Source organism: Watersipora subatra, chromosome 1, assembly GCF_963576615.1.
Source record: "Watersipora subatra chromosome 1, tzWatSuba1.1, whole genome shotgun sequence".
Lineage (NCBI taxonomy): Eukaryota > Metazoa > Bryozoa > Gymnolaemata > Cheilostomatida > Watersiporidae > Watersipora > Watersipora subatra.
In genome coordinates, this window is record NC_088708.1 from 77,038,383 (window position 1) to 77,061,111 (window position 22,729).

The 22,729-nt window shown below is 37.5% G+C and overlaps 1 protein-coding gene across 1 annotated transcript in view; it reads left to right on the plus strand.

Moving 5' to 3' along the window:
• The first annotated feature begins 954 nt into the window (after positions 1–954).
• Positions 955–22,729, plus strand: part of LOC137386095 (plexin-A1-like) — a 56,368-nt gene continuing 34,593 nt past the window's right edge. The window contains exons 1-10 of the mRNA XM_068072777.1: positions 955–1,025; positions 2,640–2,769; positions 2,975–4,025; positions 4,423–4,641; positions 7,226–7,455; positions 9,099–9,228; positions 13,319–13,517; positions 16,110–16,200; positions 18,625–18,871; positions 21,763–21,973. Coding sequence (XP_067928878.1) covers positions 2,976–4,025; positions 4,423–4,641; positions 7,226–7,455; positions 9,099–9,228; positions 13,319–13,517; positions 16,110–16,200; positions 18,625–18,871; positions 21,763–21,973 — 2,377 coding nt within the window. The 5' untranslated portion in view covers positions 955–1,025; positions 2,640–2,769; position 2,975. The remainder of the gene's footprint in view (positions 1,026–2,639; positions 2,770–2,974; positions 4,026–4,422; positions 4,642–7,225; positions 7,456–9,098; positions 9,229–13,318; positions 13,518–16,109; positions 16,201–18,624; positions 18,872–21,762; positions 21,974–22,729) is intronic.

The following is a 22,729-nucleotide window of genomic DNA, read 5'->3' on the forward strand; positions in this document are numbered from 1 at the left end:
TTGAGACACTCTAAAAATAGCTATAGTTATGTCTATCTATCTATCTATCTCTGTAAAATATTTCAAGTGGCCGCTAGGCCTGTAGAAATAAAATGGTGCATTAGGCATAAAAATAAGATCACAAATAAGCATAGACTTATTTATCTAAGACTGAAGGATAAAAGTATAAGATCGCTTGGTCTAGTTATAAGAGAATCAGATGTTAAAATTTCATCGCACGGTTAAAAAAAGAGTGTTTCATTGCACTTGTATTGATTGTGTGTCTGATATTGGAGCCTCGAGTAAAATAGGATGAGTTCTTAATTACAAATCTATTAAAATCGACCATTAGGTCTTGGCTTAAAATTTTTTGCAGTGTGCTTTCGTCCTTGATGCGTCTTCTCTCTGCAAGTGTTTGCCATCCCATTTTCACCATTTCTGATGATATACTATCAAATTTTCTTAAATTGTTGGCCCACCTAAAAGCTTTTCGGTTAATGGACTCTAAATCTTGTATACTATAATCAAAATGTGGACTCCAGATTTCCGAAGCGTACTCTAGCAGTGGACGACACACACCATAGTATGCTGTCCTTTTGACATTAGGAGATGTTTTCTTAAGGGTCCGCATAAGCATAAAAAGAGTGCCGTTAGCCTTACGTATGATGCGATTTATGTGTTCATTAAAATTGAGGGTGCTAGAAACAAGTATACCCAAGTATAAAAAGGATTGCGAGGATATAAGAGATGTACCGCAATAGTTGTATATATGTGAAAATCTAACTGGTTCCACAGATGTAGATGTGCATTTATTAGCATTAAATCTCAACTGCCACGACTCAGCCCATGCAGCCACTCTGCACAGTTGGTCCTGTAGCAGAAGGCTGTCGGACGCACATTCTATTGGTCTAAAAAGTATGGCATCATCCGCAAATAAACGTATGGATGTCTTTGGACAGTTCAGAGACTCTGGAAGGTCATTGATATATAAAAGAAAAAGCAAGGGTCCAAGCACCGACCCCTGGGGCACACCTGATGTTACCTGGGTAGGTGGAGATGTTTTACCGTTAACTATGACACAGAATGTGCGGTCCAGGAGCCAGTGCTGTATCCAAGTCACTACATTTGCATTTAGGCCATAACTTCTAAGTTTGTGGATCAATTTGTCATGCGAAACTGTATCAAACGCTTTACTAAAATCCAAAACAAGTACATCCACTTGAGTGTTAAGATTATTAAAATTTGCCAAGTCTGATATGGTGTGTATAAGTTGAGATTCACAGCTGTGCTTTTTTCTAAAACCATGCTGTGTTTCACTTAGGATGTTATTCTGATCGAGATAATCTCTTATGTTATGAGCAATAATATGTTCTATAACCTTAGATGATACGCTAGTGAGTGATATTGGCCTATAGTTAAGTGGGGCCTTCTTGTCACCTTTCTTGAATACAGGGACTACATTGGCATGTTTCCAATCAAGTGGCACACACCCTGTGTTGAGGGAGTGTTTAAAAATCAGCGTTAAAATGGGAGCAATGTCAACAGCCAAAAACTTGAGCAAGGCAGGACTAAGGTTGTCTGGGCCCATACCCTTACGATGGTTAAGATTATTAAGAAGGGCCAAAACTCCCTCTTCACTGACAGCAATGTCCATTTGGGGTACATGTTCTGCACTAGATTGAGTGAATGATACTTGTGGGACGTGTCCATCGTCTACAGTAAATACGGACTTAAAATTGTTAGCAAAACTTATGGCCATATCGTTGTCATTCACACAGTTATGTAATTGCATAATGTTTGAACAGTTTCCCCCTTTTGAGGAATTAGATATAAGCTGGAAAAGAGGTTTGGAATCGCCATTCTTAAGGCTTTCAGTAATATGGGACTCTAAAAATTTATTATAATCTCTTTTAATAAGGCGTTTAGATAGATTACCAATGGACTTTAGTTGTTCTAAATTGTGGCTAGTAGGGTAAGCTTTATAGGTATGAAAAAACCTTCTCTTTTTTCGGCAAACTGTTTTGGCTTCCCTTGACAACCAGAATTTTTTACCTTTGGGTTTACGTACTGGGATGCATGAGTTAGCTATGTAGTTATGAGTTAGCTATGAGTTAGCTATGATTTCAGCGACATAGCTATGAGTTAGCTATGTCGCTGAAATCATTAAGGATTTGATTTGAGGAAGGATTATTTGATTAAGGGTATTTAACCTTCATGCTAAACATTTATAGTGCACATAGGTTTATCTGATTTGTTTGTTATATTTCTCTTTGCTGTATCCTAATTCTGCTAGGAATAAACTACGTGTATTTGTATACAAGGGCTACAACAGAAGAATAGACAATAACGTTTTTAATGAGAAGCATACATCCTTTAAATCTGCTGATAAAAATAACTTCTGTGCTAACGTTGTAGTTATATGTAAAAATTTTTTTGTAATTTATGAACTACTTATACTGATTATAAGAAATAACAAAGGTTTAAACTAGTTAATCACCCAGCTATAGCAGGATAAAGTTAAAACGTATGAGTTATTTTAGCTTGCTGCTAAAAGGTCACTTGTGTATTCTACATTTTTCTATGAAAAATGGGCTGTTCCATAAACTCTCAATTTTAACATATTCCATCATACATTCACGCTGCCTGTTTTTATTTTACAGTGTCTTAACAATAAAAAGCTAACTCGGAGTAGAAGAGGAGTACGAAAGTTTTCTGCATTGGATGTATATGGGTATGGCTATTGAGGGAGCGCAGTGAAAGTTGCTCTAGAGCTTCGTCTATCGTAATAAGGTGGTTATTATTCTACCTTATTTTGACATTTCAATGTTTGTACTAGCCCATGCTGTCAATGGGGCAAGAACTGTAGTTTATGTTTAGAACATGAATGTAGTTTAGTTAGAACTGTAGTTCAGAACATGAGTTTATGTACATGTAGTAATGATCAAATAAGCTAACTACAGTTGTTACAGTTTTCAACAGTTCGCATTAATTTTAGAATGTCTGGAGGAGAACTTCTCGTGTGGCTGATATTTTTATGGTCGTTTGCTTCCAATGTTTGCTGCCAACAACAGACAGTGATCTCGACCGACCAGTTCAGACCTCTTCAAAAATTAATTTATAGTGATGATCAGCTATACGTTGCTGGTACAGACAGAATTTACCGACTGAACATTACATCTTTAGCGGTGAGCAAAAGTAGCTTGCTCAATGGCACAGAAAGATGTGGCAGTACTTGCTCTTCTAAAGTAACTGTCCTCGAAGCGTACAATTCAACTCATCTATTTTTGTGTTTCACTTACCTCGGTCGATGCGCCTTGTTAGGGAAAACCGAATTAAAAGCTACAGCATTATCAGAAAGAAACATAGTGACTGATAACAGTAACTTGGGCACTGTAGTATTTGTTGAAGCTATCGTTAGTTACAGCACCGAGTCTCAGGAAATTACAGAAAATTCTCTCTGGATTACCAACTCCTACTCGGCTAATAATGCCTTTGCAATGGCCATTTGGCGACCTGACACATTTCAACTGGTCTATCAAGGCCCAAGCACTCTCAAAGGCTCAGGGCCTCAGTCAGCCCTGGAGTACCGCAAAAATGCAACAAATCTTCAGTACGTCTATGCCTTCCACATGGATGGATTGAGGTTTTATGTTAAAAATCAGAATGGACTCTCATATTTAGGAGGAGTCTGCAGCAATGACCCACTGTTCACAACATTAGTAGAACTGCCCTTACAATGTACAAGCGAGGGAGGTTTGCCACTCAAGTTTGTGAAAGCGGCATATATGGCACGAGCCGCTAGTAACCTTTATCATATTTTGCAAAGATCAGAACCTGACGTGCCACCTTCCGATATTTACTTGTTTGGATTATTTGCTAAGAATGCTACATCAAGCTCCATATCAGTGTGCGCATTTTCTGTAAGAGCTTTGATAAAGCGATTAAATTCGGTATTCACAATGTGCCATGATGAAGGTAATAGTGAAGATGTGCATGTTGGGCCAGATGAGCTGTTGAATGGTGCAGGTGTTTGTAGACCATTTCAGGTGAGTGCACATTTTCATCAGCTAATCCCCCATAACTACTTGCATTGCTATTCAAGCAGAAGAAAAGCTATTCATGTACACAGTTAAAATTTAGTACAGTATTCTATTTGATTCAACCAAAATGCTATCGTAGCAGTATTTAATCCATCAATGTAAGGCCCCATTATAGGTATTTTGGTGTCAAAACTATATGGTAAATAGTGCAATGCACCCAGCTAAACAAATATTAAGGTTTGGTTGAAGATCAGCAGTTTTTGGAAATAATTTTTTCCAATTGAAATTTTTACATTTTCAAACATTTGAAAATTATTCAACTCAAGCTTGCTATGATTTCTCAGTCTTGTTAATCGTCAGAAGATTTGTTGAAAGTGCAGCATACTGTCATGTTTGTCCTCAGAGCGACAACGACTCTCTGAGAGGTGTTACGTCGGCCTGTGACATCATCAGGCTACCTGATTGGAATAGGCGTGTCGGCTTGTACCCGCTAGTCTACCAAAACGAGGAAGTGAGGGCCAGCATCATTGATCTGCAATTTGATTCCAGAGCCTTTTATGTTAAAGCTGTTGGCAACAAGACTGTGGCATTCATGGTTGACCCGTTGGGCTACATATGCAAGGTTGGTTGAGCTAGATCATATGGACTGAAATACAACATACATTCTCGCTTTACACAAGGTCTTGTTGTCATCTTTATTTTCGATACCGACGACTAGGTTTGTGGTTTTGTATGGGGTGTTGTAATATGCTGGCTCACATTACAGCAGTCGTCGATATATCAACTTCATAAGTTTTTAATTTGGTTCCTGAAAGCTTCTCATATACAGGTGATAAAAACAAAACATAAGTCCGAGCTATCGCGACTGTGGCTTTTCATTTTAGTCACTAGCGACTGTGATGTAGATGTCTAGTTCTGATGTCCTGATAGTTACTTTAACAGTTAACAGTTTTTGGCAGCAAGTGTTTTATAAATTTAGTTGATGGGAAAATCGAAAAAATTTCGGAGGTTAGCAATTCAAGGCGGTGTAATGATTTCAAAACTGAAAATCTCAACTGCGCAAAAGTAGCAATTATTCTGTTTGAAACAATTACCAAGGACTGCAAGACTCTAATGAACTAGACTATTTTTAATGCCTTCATTTTTTATATGAATTGTACCTTTTATCAAATACAAACGTTGCAGAAAAAACAACCAGATAAAAAATAACCCTGTTTTTAAGAATGGAGAGTACTTGTGTTCGAATTTTGTATTCACGTGGCAATGTTTACCTGGTCAGAGTAAATTTTTGAGTGCTGATTTAGTACCAGTTTTGCTAGTAGAATGCCTTAAAAAATTGTGATAAATATAGTAAGGAAGGCTTTAGGCTACATAGCTTATAAACAGATAAAAGTTGGGCTCGCTAATAAAAAGATTACTTTTGTGCCCTCCAACAGTTAGCATCGCTCGCTTCCTATTAAACCATAATTGGTAGAAAGGACAATTATAATGGTAGCACCATTTACTGGTAGTAATGGATGCTAAATGAACTAAGAGTAGTTGTTAGTCATGACTGAACTAATATTGATGGTTATTAAAAGGTGACTAGTGCTATTGCTGAGTCTTGCTTTTGTTGAAGCAATTTTTTTGCTTTTAGCAAACTCTCAAGTTTATCAAATGATGTATGGTCTTTTTTTAGCAGTAGTCAGTGGGTTTACAGAGGGGCAGTAGTCAGTGGGTTTACAGAGGGGCAGTAGCCAGTGGGTTTACAGAGGGGCAGTAGCCAGTGGGTTTACAGAAGGGCAGTAGCCAGTGAGTTTACAGAGGGGCAGTAGCCAGTGGGTTTACAGAGGGGCAGTAGCCAGTGGGTTTACAGAGGGGCAGTAGCCAGTGGGTTTACAGAGGGGCAGTAGCCAGTGGGTTTACAGAGGGGCAGTAGCCAGTGGGTTTACAGAGGGGCAGTAGCCAGTGGGTTTACAGAGGGGCAGTAGCCAGTGGGTTTACAGAGGGGCAGTAGCCAGTGGGTTTACAGAGAGGCAGTAGCCAGTGGGTTTACAGAGGGACTAATTGTATTTCCATGTAATTATTTCTCTTTAATAATGATGTTTGCATTGTATACAAATGGATAAAACTTGGCAATGATTACGTTTATATGGAAGGAAAATGTTCTTCATGTTTCATTAATGCAGTGGCTTTTACAATTTTAATATGAGCTATTGCTAAAGACTGTTATCGCGTATCGGTGATGAATTTATGATATAATAAATATCCCATGATGCAGTCATACAGTAGATCAGTAGTCGATAATCTAGCAAAGGCGACATGGCTGTTAGGCTCCCTAGGCCAACTCTCATTAGTCTCTCTATTTTTCAGAGTGGCGTATCGTTTAGTAGTGTCGATGTGTGTAGCCATAGCAAGTATTTAGACTACACATTGGCTATGCATTCTTCTGTGTGAGCGGTCAGGCCTCAACTCCAACAAGCAGTGTGTATGTCTCTCGAGTTTATGCTATTTGTATGCCTCAATTAGCTTCTATCTCTGACCTATACTCGACCTCTCTTCTAGGATGTACAGTTGCTATATCTGTCTTTTGGCCTGTAAAACTTCACAAGATCAACCTTTTTGGTCAAATCCAATTCATGACATCTCATTTTGTGTAGTGATGAATGTTTTAGTAATAACTGTAGCTATTTTGCAGATGTGTGAAGGTCAGTAGTGAAATAGATAATTCAGTCTTGTCTGTATTAGAATTGTCAGACATATTATTGCTTTGTAATGTTAGTGCTACTTTTTAACACAATTGGCTCGATCTTTCCGAGTCGATTTCTTTATAAGCTTTAGCTCAATCAGTCTTTCCAGTTTTATCGATCCAATTGCGCTGATCTAGTTTTAGGAAATATTTTCCGGCATAATGTCAGTTTTTTATATTTCTGTCAATCTAATGTATCGAACCTTTGCCGATCTAATCTGTGTCATAAACATTAGGCGTCATGATTGTCATCACATAGCCCCTGTCAAGCATAGCCGACAGTTGTATGCTTGCGGAATCGTAAAAAACTGCTTGCGCAGAGTTCTTTTTCTATAACTATTAGCAAAAATGCAAGGAATTATTAATCAAATGATTAATGAGATATATAACGGAAAATTCATTTTTTCCTTTGCGACGTATTCAGTTTCTTTGTGTCTTTTTAAGGAGATCGATGCACGATATCCTACTTTATTTACAGGTAGTGATTGGTGTACAGAATATGCACAGAGGGCTGTACAAACGGGAAGACCTTATGATCGGTGATGAACTTCTCTTGCCATCGATTGCTGTAGGAAACGACCGTATATATGCCTTAACAGACACTACCGTGTTTAGCGTGCCGGTGCAACGTTGTCATACTGCCACCACCTGTGAAATGTGTTCAGCCCTAGAGGACCCTCATTGCGGCTGGTGCGCACTCTCCAGCAGGTTGGTAAATGCGCTGATGGTTCTGCCCATCAACTTTCATCTTTGCGCTGAGTGTGATTATGAATGAGACTGGCTTCTATGCCGTCATATTCTCTTGTCATGATCTATTCTAAAGCATTCTCAGACTTATTAAATAAGCTGAATGGCTATTAAAGCAGACAATGCCGATGGAATGTTGTCAATAAACCCGCTGTTTATGCATCTCTAATTATTAGCAATCGCCTAAATTTTTGCCTTTACTTCTCTGATGAATTATAATAATGGCATTATGGAATATTAGGCTTGACCTATGCATTATTAGTTTTTAGTATATGATGGTTGCTTGTGGGGTAAAAAATTGTCTTTCCCTTTACCGGGTATGAGATTACATCATGCTATGGAAACATCCACATAGGCTTTCCTATCTTCACTGTACTAAGGGTGACTCACCAGTGCAGACTCCAGCAAGTTCATTGGTTGAATACAAAAGAGTAATATAGCTGGCATCTTGATTTGGCTGACTTGTAAAATCAACCTTACTGTACGCCCATTACTTATGCTCTCCTTTAACTACGCTCCCCTTTAACTACGCTCCTCTTTACCTACGCTCCCCTTTAACTACGCTCCTCTTTACCTACGCTCCCCTTTAACTACGCTCCCCTTTAACTATGCTCCTCTTTAACTACGCTCCCCTTTAACTACGCTCCCCTTTAACTACGCCCCCCTTTAACTATGCTCCTCTTTACCTACGCTCCCCTTTAACTACACTCCCCTTTAACTACGCTCCCCTTTAACTATGCTCCCCTTTAACTACGCCCCCCTTTAACTATGCTCCCCTTTACCTACGCTCCCCTTTAACTACGCACTCCTTTAACTACACCCCCCTTTAACTATGCTCCCCTTTCACTACGCCCCTTTAACTATGCTCCTCTTTACCTATGCTCCCCTTTAACTACACTCCCCTTTATCTACGCTCCCCTTTAACTGTGCTCCCTTTAGCTTAAGCTTCTTTCTAATACGCTCCTTTTTAACTTCGCTTATTTCAACTGTGTAGATCAGCCTGTAGTTGTGATTTTTAGTGATTTTCTATTCGTCAATATAAAACTATCTGTTGGACAACTTGCTGAAACTCTAATCAAAGTACGTATTACGACGTTTACAAAATAAATGTGGGAGAGGGGGAAGAGTTAACTTTACTTCACACATTAGAAATACTTGGTAATTAATCTCTTATATTTAGCTATATTTCCTTATGGTTTTCATTTCCAAGGACAAAACAGATTTTATTTTAGGAGTTACACAAAACATTAATATAGTATCTGACTCGAAGGAAGCTTAGTAATATTATTCTGTTTGGTTCCTTACTAACTGTCGCCGGGGTCATGTCATAAGCAGGAGGTAAACCAGTAGCTCCACAACCGACTCTGGCCGCTTCAGTCTCGATATACTAAACTTGTTTGTCAACACAGACATGAGACATTACGGATCTAGTGGTATACATGTATCAAGTGGTTATTACTTACCCGTACATACATGTATCAAGTGGTTATTACCTATCCGCACTTACTCCCATGCCTTTCTTATGCTATGTAGCTTATACTCGAGTTGTGATGTTATCTCACCCTAAGTGAGCTTTCTGACAAACGCTTGCCACTGTGTTGCAGTTGTACGACTATGAGTAACTGTACTGACCACGACTCTCAGGGTCATTGGCTCCAAAGAGGCATGGGCTGCATCAGCCCTGAGTTAGATACAGAGCTAGTACTGCTGGATGTCCCTGGTGACCTCGTCAAGGTGGGCTTACTTATTTTGCTATCCGATATCTTGATATTAAAATTCCACGACCTGATAGTTTTGAACTCGCGACTAGTACCACGAACACATCGACAAGTTTCTTATCCGGACGCTCTACTACTGAGCTAGAATGCCATAGTGATCAAATATCTTTTCATATAACGTATACGCCATGCGTGTGCTAATTATTTTAGCCTTGCGTTCACGAGTTACGATGCTCCTGTTTAGAAAAATTTTGGGACCTAAGTATATGCAACGCGATGCTTATTCATTTTTTTTTGTTAAAGCTAATAATTTATCTCGAACTTGAAATTTGGTGATTTTTGTGCTGATTATATACATTACCAAAATATATACGTTGAATCGACATTTCGTAGTTTACATACTTGCTATTTATTTTACATCTACATTCAGTTCGTTACTAATTTATTCCAGCTGCTCAGAAGACTTTTTCCCAGCTACATTATGTTTTTTGGATTCTGATTCGGTACTTTGCGTTTCACAATCATTAAATACGAACGAAATCTTTGTTCGTTTAGTTAGTTAGTTAATTCTTTATTTTAAACAATAAGCAAAAAGAAAAAAGAAAAATTGCCTCTATTTGCAGGCCTGATATTACATATGATTTATAAAATAAATTTATATTTACACTCACATATATGCATATATTATTTCATGAGTATATTTATGTAGCACAATATAATTGTATTGTCTTTACGTAAAGAAGTTTTAATAGTAGGCTATTAATAGGCGTTCTGTTTTGTCGATGAATTTAATAACAGTGTCCCATTTCATAGTGTTAGGATGTATCTGTTGTCGAGGAGTATTATAGTCTGAGCATTGGTAGAGGTAAGGCACACGTAAGGTGCTCGTGGTCACACGAGCACCGAACCGACGTAGGATCGGTTCGGAGGCTGGTTCGGTTCGTGGCACATGTCACACGGCATCCGAAGTCACTTCGCTTCCTAGATACCATACGTATAGAGACAGGACACGGTTTCATTAGTAGTTTTTATGTATTTGAGTTAAATATTTCTATTGTAAACACAAAACTTTGAGGAACAATTATAAATTATAATTACACAGCAGATTTATCAGAAGATCGTTCAGCTGCTCAAAATAAATCACTCGACACAAAGATTTTGCCAACCCTTCCCATCAACATAATTATATTTTTTTATTAACATATGAATGTTTTTATATGCTGAGTACATAACAAACAAAAACAGTCTTTATCATAGTACTGTGGTTTTACATAAATAAATCAGTCAACGATTCTTCATCAGAATGAATATGACACATTACTTATATTCTACAGGAAAGAAAATCACAACCATTCTCTTACATTTATGCAAAACTTAAGTGCAACATCTTACATTTATGCAACACAATCACAAGTCCGGGTGAACCTTGTCGTAAATTGCTTCATGTTGTTTATGTTTCATGTTGAAAGTATCGTCCCATTTCTTTTTTAACTTTACTCACACGCACGTAAGGAGAAATGTGACGCGTGCTCGCTAGAATTCTAGCAATTTTAACCAGCCAATAAGAGCAAGGGTTCGGCCACGAAATTTCGAGCAGGACCGAAATGGTTCGTTTCGGCCAGAAATGTCTTCGGCTGAACTTTTTACAGCTGAGAACGACGTCGTTTTGAGTCATTTAGTTCGGTTCGGCGCTCGTGTGACCACGCCTTTAGTGTATACTAGTCAATCATAAACCTATTATTTCCTAATGCATTGTACATTGTGAAAGTTATATTGTATGACTACTAAAACTAACGGAGGAATATATGGACACAGGCTTTATACATCTGAGCGAAGTACTTGATTCTTTTATTTGTCATTTTTACTGATAGTTTTCAAAATAAAGCATGAATTCAAGATTAATTATTAAAGCCCATATACAATTAATTCTATCTACCTTGTCTATGGCTGACTCACATCTAACATCCTTGTCTATGGCTGACTCACATCTAACTTCCTTGTCTATGGCTGACTCACATCTAACTTCCTTGTCTATGGCTGACTCACATCTAACTTCCTTGTCTATTGCTGAGTCACATCTAACTTCCTTGTCTATTGCTGAGTCACATCTAACTTCCTTGTCTATGGCTGACTCACATCTAACTTCCTTGTCTATGGCTGACTCACATCTAACTTCCTTGTCTATTGCTGAGTCACATCTAACTTCCTTGTCTATGGCTGACTCACATCTAACTTCCTTGTCTATGGCTGAGTCACATCTAACTTCCTTGTCTATTGCTGAGTCACATCTAACTTCCTTGTCTATGGCTGACTCACATCTAACTTCCTTGTCTATGGCTGACTCACATCTAACTTCCTTGTCTATGGCTGACTCACATCTAACTTCCTTGTCTTTGGCTGACTCAAGCATCAACTTCTCAACTCCTTTGCTACCTAATTAATGTTTTACTGGAACCTAAATATTCCGTAAAGCCTAATGTTCTACAATGGCCCATATAAGTTGTTATAACTTTCAACCGCAGGGTCTATAAAAAGATTTTGATACCGAAACAACTATATTATCATTGGTGTTATTATATTGTTATGACCCGGTCATTTAGACCCACAAAACATTGCGTAGCTTCTGATAAACATGAACTGTAAACAATAGCAAAGATAGTTCTTAAGGAGACTTGTGAAAAGATTCGATAAAACCAACTATGCAAATATATATAACTTGACTGTTCTTCGATAGAATTAACTCTATGTAAATATATATAACTTGACTGTTCCTCGATAGAATTAACTCTATGTAAATATATATAACTCGACTGTTCCTCGATAGAATTAACTCTATGTAAATATATATAACTTGACTGTTCCTCGATAGAATTAACTCTATGTAAATATATATATAACTTGACTGTTCCTCGATAGAATTAACTCTATGTAAATATTTATAACTTGACTGTTCCTTGATGGAATTAACTTTATGTAAATATATCTAACTTAACTGTTCCTGAATAGAATTAACTTTATGTAAATATATCTAACTTAACTGTTCCTGAATAGAATTAACTTTATGTAAATATTTGTTACTTGACTGTTCCTTCCCTCCGCGAAATAATTTTAGCTAAAACAACAATTGACATGAAAATCCATGTTTTCCTTTTTACTAAGAACTGGTAAGAAGACTAACATGAAGCTTGCTTGGTTACGTTTCTGAGCTGTTTCAAGGTAATTGCTAGCAACATACATTGAGCTTTTGCGTTTAGCAAAACATTTGACCGAACATTTGGACATTTTATTCAACTGAATGCTGTTGAAGTAGCGCTCTGTTGGCTTTTAACTGTCTCAAAATTGATTTATTACGCATTATTCGCAATTACAACCGTTTTCCCGTCAATCTGTTACACATAATTTAGTCATTTAGGAGGCAGGTAATCAGTCGGCCCTTTGGCAGACCGAGTTTATACCTCTTGCATGCCATGGCAAAAGAATTGGCCTGTAAATCTAAAAAAAAAGTAATTGTAAAGGTAACTTTTCAGATTTGATGACAAGTGATAAAATATTTCTGATGCTCTAATCTAAGATTTTCATGTGAGATATAGACTTACAACCTACTAATCTAAGATTCCCCCTTCACTAACCCTTGTATAACCTTTCTATGTAAAATATAGACCTACTCTTGCTCGTGGTCATAAGCAATCTCTCCTTGTTGGCAATTCAATTCAGATCATGCTCACCAGTGGTTTCACAAGCTCAGCGTGTTCACAAGCCTTCATAAGATTTGTTCTAAGACTGGTTCACAATGACAATAAACAAATATGTGCATAGGTGAAGTTAACAGCCCCTTCACTAACCCTTATATAACTTTTCTGAAGAAATTCTAACTGTCAAGTCTCAGCACATGAAACGATAATTATTAATGACATCCATTGTGTGAGGAAAGCTCCATGGAGACCGCTACAGGTTTTCCATTCTCAGTTGGGTTTTTAGCATATTCATTGTCTGGAGAAGGATTTGTTGTTCCTAGCAAACACCCCTTGCCAAAAGTTCTCTCTATGTCGTATCGCTCTGCCCAAGGTGATGGAATAAACCTCTTTGACATGTCTGCCTCCTTTCAGCTTAAAGTCACACTGAACGCTGTGCCTCTGAATGGGCAGAATGAGAGGTACTTGTGCTGCTACTTTGGAGAAATGACAGAGGTCGTCTGTGAGGTGGCTGTAAAGAAGGTAATTGTTGATCTTCAGTCACCCGGTGATTATCTGGAATGTCCCACACCATCCAAGGAGGACATACTGAGTCGGATGGCCCCAAACAAAGGTGACTTTTATTATATCATTTATTTTCGCGTTCACTCAAGTGTTGTGGTGTTTTGGTAGCATGATCATTCTGACATAGGCTTAGTTGTCTGCAGCTATCATGGCGCCGTTTAGTTATATTTTACTGGCTTTAAATGGCATTGTTTGCCATATATATCTTGCTTTCATATATTCTCAAAGATAAGTCTCGCTACAGACGTGAATACGAGTTCATGTACACTGCCCAATAATCTGATAGTATATAAATACTGTGCCAGCCAACAAATTAGGAATGTCACCGTTCACTTCAGCTGGTAATACAAGCTATTATTGGTTATAACATCATCATAATTTTTGTCGAATTTGGTAATCAAGGACATGCAGTTTTATTTAAATTTAAATGTTTATATTTTGTTGTCAGTCGTGTTACTTACAAAACATTACAAACTGGTTCGGCCATATCAGAGTAAACTAATAAATTTGGTAGATACATATTTTATATCTACTAGTAAGTACCCTGGCAGTCCAGTGTGTTTGAGAAATTGTCATGTGTAATAGCTATTTGCATAAATATTCTATGATACAGCAAGGTGGTCGAGTAGTGCAGTTAGTGGTGAGCCTGGCTGTTACACTGAATATCTGAGTTTGATTCCCGAATGATGCTTTATTTTTCCAACCTGGGGTGTGGCTTTGAACAGACCTGGCTCTTATTATTATTGGCTCTTATTACAGTAAGGATTGTTTGTTTACTTACACACAAAGGTCGCCTAACGATAACGCAACAGAGAGAAATAATAGCTATTACTTTTTACATTGTTTGAGCGACTTCAAGTCATTTGGTATATCGACACCGCTCCGCTTCATAGAGAACAGCTTCTTTTTTTAGTCGAAGGTTACATGTAAAGGAAGTGTTTAGCGGTATTCAAAAGTTTAAATTGCAATAGTTGTTCTTAAAAAGATTGATCTTGTCAATTCTGTGGCACCTCGCGTCCACATTTCAATGATTAAAACGTTTCTATTGAAAATCTTTCACTGTGAAACCAATCGTTGCTGTTGGATGTTGATTATGTACTAATTAATTGGTTATTATATTAGAATAGTCATCCAAAAAGTATAGATTTGAGCGATTTAAATTTCTACAGATTGTTTAGCCAGTTTCTGATCAGCCAATACTTGTTATGAATGATCAACCAATTATCAGCTGATGTAATTAAGCTCAAAGTATAACTGTGAATTTGCTCTGTCTGCTGGGGGATTGATTATCTATTGATAAGAGTCACTATATATATTGAGAAGAGAGTATCGGGTTGTAGCCTTGCTCCATTATTTCAACACTAGACATGTCACAGATATAAGGAGTTAGCATTCACCCTCACCTTCATTAAGTACTAGTCAAGTCTTATCATAATGCTGTGTTATCTAGAGACACTTTCCTATGCGTGTCTACACTAGAAGTAATTCCAGAAAGTCTTTGTGTCGCAAACTCCATATAAAAGTTAGGTTATCACATACAGGTATCACAGAAACCATGATCCGGAATAACCTAACTTTTATTTCTGTGATACCTGTATATAGCATGGAGATTGCTAGTCTGAGCAGATATGGCAGGATATATTACTGTGTCTTTAAGAATTATCATGGAACTAAATGAAATAAAATAAAATTTGTATGCGAATCGTGAAACTAAACACATAAATTGTCTGTGTGGCGCAGTCCCGTGGTGCTCAGCTCGGTGGTCAGAATTGTATCTCATGGAATTGCTTCACATCTCCATATGAAAAAAGTAGTAGTTTTATCTCTTGGAATTGCTTCAAGTCTCCATATGATAGGAATAGGAGTTGTATCTCTTGGAATTGCTTCAAGTCTCCATATGATAATAGTAGTTGTAGTAAGGATAATCAATCACAGGCTTCAATTCTATATACTGCTCTTAAGCAAACATAAAATTCTTTGTCATCATGTTTAGCTGTGAGGTACAGTACTAGAGAAATATTATAATGCTGGTTTCGTACAGAAGCCTGTGCAAGTCATCCCTCCCAATCATGAATGAAATTACTACTTATCTTGGGAACGATAGTTGAAACAGGTGTAATAATTTCTGCTCATACTGAATTGTTCAAGTTGTAATCGGAATCAAGCACACCTGTGGTGTTACTTTGTGGCTTTGTGAGGATGTGTTTTATAATCTGCGCAGGGCAAGGGCTAAAGGGCAGGTCGGTGTTGTTGTTTACAAAGGAAGCGATGCTCTGACCGTGTCAGTGTTATCTATTGCATACTCTTGTTGCGTTCTACATCGTGCTATGTAATTACGCTTTATCTTTGTTCCATTGGAGCAGATTAGCTGCTGTTATTGCTGTTATGAATTGTGCCTGCCTTCTCAAACCTATCTTGTTTACTGGAAGCATGAATCACCTGCCATGACTGGGTAGTTGCTGTCATTATGGTGGATGGATTGATAAGCTAGTGCTATACCAGAATCTATTACCCAGTCTCTACTGTGGTAGAGCAAAATATGTACCTTCTGCTCTAGAGACCAAATTCTGAGCTTGTGTTCCTGTTATACTGAAAGATTTTGCTAATTATATAAAATGTGTTCTGAACTACTTTCTTTTAGACCACATAGTCTCTAAACTGGCCCTCAAAGTGGAAGATAAGCAGTTTGCAGAGGTGACAGTCACTTTTTACAGTTGCTCCAGGCACACCAGGTAAAAATGCAATATCAAATTATAAATTGCTATATATATAATACAAAAAATATTAAGAGTGAAGTAAATTTTTTGTAAAAGCACTACAAATCTGTTTCGTGCAATGCACTCCTCTGGCACAGTTTGACTAAAATGAAAAGCTGTACCAAAATGCTATAAATACACTCCATGTTTTAATCATGTGATTTAGTGTTAAGTGTAACCGAGAAGATAACTCCTAGCATGTCTGCAATTAGAATATGATTAAATATATATATATATATATATATATATATTTAAATACTTATATACTCATGTACTGTCTGTAGCATGAGTATATATATAATAGAAAAAATATTGAGAAGAAAGTAAATTTTCAGTAAAAGCCCCACAAATTTGTTTTGTGCGATGCACTCCACAGGCGCGGCTTCACTAGACATGCTTCATTTACTTCTATAGAGAGATGAGCAGTCCTATTTTTGTTTAATGTCCTTGAGCAGCCAGTCGGCCACAGAGACGGTATGCATAAAGGCACACGCACATGTATATATATATATATATACTAGTTGTGCTATCCGGCGTTGTCCGGGTAATAAAAAAGTCTTTGTACAGAAAATTGATTTGCATTTAACATATAACAATATTTGCCATTCCAACTTTCAAACTACATATCATGAGAAAAGTGTTTTGTGTAATTGAAATAAATTAGGAGAGAAAATGAAAACAACTGTAAAGTTTTTCAAACTTTGTCAAACAACTTTTAAACTTCATATCACGAGGAAAATGTTTCGTGTAGGTCAAATAAATTACCAAAAATACAATGCCTATAAAAAGGTTTAGATGTAAATGTGAAATAATTAGTAAGTAATAGGTAAATTAAGTCGGTTTTGGCTACGATTACAATAAAAGATGATTCAGTAATGATACAATTAATACGAACTGAGGAAACAAAATAAACGTCCTGAATATGTAGAATTAATAATAACAATTCTTGCATAGAAGTGTGTGTGTATAAAAAGATTACTGTCTCACCAGAAGCTATCCATCAGAACTTTTGAATACGACAATACAGAGACAATATAATTGTTTGCGCGAGAAGAATTGGCCTTGACCCCAGATATAGTAATCGAACCTTACGAAAAATATTTCTTAACAGGGGCATCGTAATGCCTGGCCGCATCGGTAAAATAATCAGCGTGCGCTATAGCTGGAATGACAGATCCACAGACATACTTTGAAAAAAAAGAAGATATACATAGCTTATATAGCGTGCGTGTAGGTATGTATAATACATGCATGTATGTATATATATACATGTATGTACAGTATGTATATATACATGTATGTATATATAGATATGTGTGCGTGTGCCTTTATGCATACTGTTTCTATGGCCGACTGGCTGCTCGTGGACAGTAAACAAAGATAGGACTGTCTCTCTATAGAAGTGAATGAAGCATGTTTAGACACTGGTACCGGTATCTCATGTTTACCATATGTTTGCATAAGCTTATTAACACAAGCCTACATGTCAGCTATTCGCCTAGTTGGTGTCACACTAATATATAGCTACTTGACTTGTCCTATCTGTCAAAAACCTTAAACCAATCAGATTAAGTGTAAGATGGTTGAAACAAACTAGACTTCAGTCACAACATCCTGATTGGTTGGTGATGTGTTGTATTTGCAAATGATGAATTTCATCTGAGTCTGTAACCTAATAGTTATGTATCACATTGCTACTTACAGGGATGCATACGCGTATTACAAATTTTTCTTAGTTTTCTATGTAGTCTAACCACTACTTACAATCAAATTCCTATATAAATATTTGAGCAAATATTTGTTTCCAGAGCCCGAGTAAAATATGTAAAAATCACTTAGCTGAAACGCTACCTAGGTTAAGCTATGCTGTGTATTCGTACCACTTTCCCTTTCAAATCGACACTCTTGTTTATCTGTGCCTAAAGTTAAATAAACGAAGTATACCTTTATTAATTATTGTTTTATTTAGTTTTCTACATTTATAAAATGTGCGTGTTTTATGTTCTGTAAGATAAGAGGTTACTGTAAGTTTTTGGGTTGTAGTTCAAATTACTCAAATAAAAGTGTATGCTTACGGAAATACTTGTTCAGGAATATGATGCTTTTAACATAGATCCTTTAAGATCTTGAAATGAAATGACTTCATATGTAGAGGTTAGAGTGTACTTACGCTTAGCCTACGCAGTTCTACTCTGGCCATTCAAGAGCAATCTCACTGTGGTTTTGTCATGTAGACGAATCATGTCGCTCTATTGATATAGGGGAAAATTGTTTCTCAGGATTTCAGACTACTGAAAACATTTCTTGTTTCTCCATGAAGCAAGTCTAATATATAGTGGCTTGATATAAAAGTGTTTGTTGATTTTGGAAAATAGAGACCATTAATTTTCATATTTGCAGATGCACCAGTTGCGTTGAGACGAGATCCGATTTTAAATGTAGCTGGTGTCTTGAGACATACAGGTGCTATAACTCTGATCCACCCCAATGCCCTGGCCCGAGCATTGCAAACACCATGGATCAGACAAGCGCGCTGGCGGGCTCAGACAAGTGCCCTCGCATATCCGTTGATGGTGGTTCAAATGTGCTTTTGGTACCTTCCGGTATCCTTCCAAACAACATTGCCATGAGTCTTCATAATCGCCAGGTATAAAGATGTTAGGGTCTAATCATTCTAATGCATTAGCTTATAAGAAAGGCAGTTGAAATGCTTTTAAGCTGTTTTTGTGTGTATCATTATGTAATCGTGTACCATTGTGTAGTCGTGTATCATTGTGTAGTCGTGTATCATTGTGTAGTCGTGTATCATTATGTAGTCGTGTATCATTATGTAGTCGTGTATCATTGTGTAGTTGTGTATCATTATGTAGTCGTGTATCATTATGTAGTCGTGTATCATTATGTAGTTGTGTATCATTATGTAGTCGTGTATCATTATGTAGTCGTGTATCATTATGTAGTCGTGTATCATTGTGTAGTCGTGTATCATTGTGTAGTTGTGTATCATTATGTAGTCGTGTATCATTGTGTAGTCGTGTATCATTATGTAGTCGTGTATCATTGTGTAGTCGTGTATCATTGTGTAATCTGTGTCATTGTGTAGTTGTGTATCATTATGTAGTTGTGTATCATTATGTAGTTGTGTATCATTATGTAGTCTGTATCATTCTGTAGTCGTGTATCATTGTGTAGCCGTGTATCATTGTGTAGCCGTGTATCATTGTGTAGTCTGTATCATTCTGTAGTCCTGTGGCATTTGTATTGTTGCTCTGCAGAGAGCTCACTTGTCAATTGCTTCAAGTTTGTTATCATATGACAGCCTCTTTGATACGGAATATCAGGCATGCAGTACTAAGCATTGCTATTTTTGAAAGGATGCTTTTTTTGGTTTTCAGGAATATTTTTATTGCGAGTTGTCATGTGCCCCTTGAATATGCAAAATTGTGGTTGAAGAAAGAATGTTCTCGTATCGACATACGGCATACGGTACTTAGCGATGGCTGCTCGGTTGAGCCGGCTTGGCGTGCTCAATGAGCGAGCTGTTATCTGGATTGACTTTCAGTGAGTGCACCACTAGTCGATCTCGTTACATGCCCTTCCGCTCTTTAGGTTATAATACAGTAGTTTGTTATCAGCGTGCGTACAAATGAACATCTCTTTACATTGATCTGTGTTATTCAGCTACAAATGCAACACGTCTCAAGTTATTGACAATGGTGCTCATCTAACTTCGATGAAAACTCAGTTGAAACAGATTTGCTGATGAAAAGTTGGAACAAAAAATTTAGTAACTTAGCGCAAACCTACTCGTGTGACGGATAAAATTACATACCTTTAATGGGATACTCAAGCAGCGCTCGACATCTTTATTTTCTTTTTTATTACTGTAAAATAATGTGCAAACACTGAAAGTTTCGTCAGTTTGAGAGCTGTTACATATTTGCCCATTTTTCACATAACTTTGTCTAAGATAAACGGTGTAATATCTTAGAGACAACATTCTATAACATAACCTGGCCCACTATCAGTTATATTACATAACTAATGTCTTATTGAGAGCCAGCAACTTTATAATTCTAAATTATAAGCTATTGTAAAAAGAATGTGTAAAATCTCTCATTATGATTAATTATGAATGGGAAAACAGCTACATTTTCAACTTTTTTAGCTGTATGCACTTAGACGAGCAGTTGTGTAAAAGCCAGGCGACTACAAGCTTAGTGTAGCCATAGATCAAAATGTAAAAATAATTACTGTGTTTTTAGGTTTCTAAGCTTCTCGTTTCACTTTCAGTTTAAAGGTGGCTCACATTCAATGGTTTATACTGGTTTATACTGGTTTAGTGTCTTCAGTCACACAAAGATCAGTAGATGTGACGAATGTATAGGGTGTATAGGGTATATCTGTACCGAGTGTGTAGGGTATATGTGTACCGAGTGTGTAGGGTATATGTGTACCGAATGTATAAGGTATATCTGTACCGAGTGTATGGAGTATATCTATACCGAGTGTATAAGGTATATATGTTCCGAGTGTATAGGGTATATCTGTACAGAGTGTATGGGGTATATCTGTACAGAGTGTATGGGGTATATCTGTACCGAGTGTATGGGGTATATCTGTACCAAGTGTATGGGGTATGTCACAACGAGGCTGATTTTTCAGTTTAATGGTCATTTAAAAGTTGAAGAATTTAATGTTAAACCACCATGGGAGTTTTTGTGAACCCAGTTTAACCTTCACCTTTCTACTGCTGAAGGAGCCAAGTACACAATACCACAATGTATCACATGAACCATCCTTGAACATGTCTGATAACAGGTTTTGTTTAGGAATGTCTGCTCGTTCAGGCCTACCTTCGTTCAGGGCTAAACTGGCATGTCTGATCCACTCAGGGCTTCACTGCCCTGTCTGATGTATAGCTAATTGTCTTTTCAGCCATCTCATGAACAACCTGAAACTGATTCTCCAATACCTTCAATTCATTTGCATAATTTAGTGCTTGCTGGAGCGAGAGTACCATGCGGAGATAAAAATCTCTCTCAATAGAGCTTTCAGCTGCTGGGTACTCGCTCATGCGTTTTTATTGATGCTTCTCACGGTGTCCTCTCTTGTCTGTGTTGCTACTTTTTGGTCTGCTGACATAGCGAAGCAACTTTCCAGCAAATGTTAGACACAGTATTAGAAACATCATACTCAATGATGTGAAATCTTCTGATATTTTGCAACGATTATCTTACAAATTGTTGTTAATTAATGGTAGAAACATCTGCTGATGGTAGTATTAGTGTGTCAGTGGGGGGTTATTCACTCCCATTCAGGGTTGATATTCTTGCTTTGATTCCGTACACACGCATGAGTTCCTATGTCTGACCTCAACAAAGTCTCACTAACCATGAGACTTCCATCTAGCATATGTAGGCCTAAGGTATTGGCTGCCAAACTAGCTCTTCTGACTAGCCACTTGATTTTAGTGTGTTTGTCATTGGCATTACTAAATTTGCCATTGCATTAGTAAAAACATAACTGCATTTTCAGGAATATATGACGAGGTTCTCTTGCAAACTGACTTGGGATGAAGAGGTAAAGCTGTATCAGGCACGGGTGTCTGGACAAGCACCCAAACAGTCATTGCAGTGTCTCATTAATAATAGTCTCTCCTATCTCGACGATGAGCCGACCAAGCAGGTTCACTTGAGTATTATCGTTAACGACGGCAAATACATCGACAATCCTGATCAGGTGCAAGGTGAGCCCTTCCACCTTTCCTATCCTGGCAATAGGCCTCTTAGAGGCACTGTGTGTTAATCACTGTTTCCATGATGCGCAGTACTTCGGAGTTGCGCTCTCTCTGAATCATGGAAACGGCGTCTTCGCACTGAAATCACTGCGCACTGATCAGTGCGAAGCCAATGCAAATTCGCAGCAAGGAAACGGCAATTGCGCAGTCGCTGCGCATGGCTCTCATGCCGTGGAGACAGATTCCTTGAACGCCATAAACTAGTACAAAAGTCATCCTGCTTATCTTGCTTTTCCTACTCTTCCGATATTTTTTTCACTTAAATTTAATTATGGTCTACTCCTACGAGGATGATGAAGTGATTACTTTCCTTAACTTTGTTATCAATACCAACACTTTTTGAAAAATAGGTGGCAAGTCCTAAAGTAACATTTAAATAATCTATTACTTAAATAAATATTTATTAAAAATATATTATTTGTAAAAATTGTGTTAAGGTTTGTAAAACATTGTGAATATGTATTGTAGATATAAGTATATAAGTATAAGTCTAGAATATAAGTATAATGATGACAAAAGCATAAAAAGACCGTTTCTGACGTTCGGTACGCATGATCGATTCTATGTATCCATCACGCGATTCGATTTATACAATTTCTCTTCTCTGGCTAATTTGCTGAAAACCACTGCGCAGCATGTAAACGTACAATCCCCTCGACTTCGGAGGGGGCTGCATCGAAGCACTGCGCATCACGGAAACAGTGT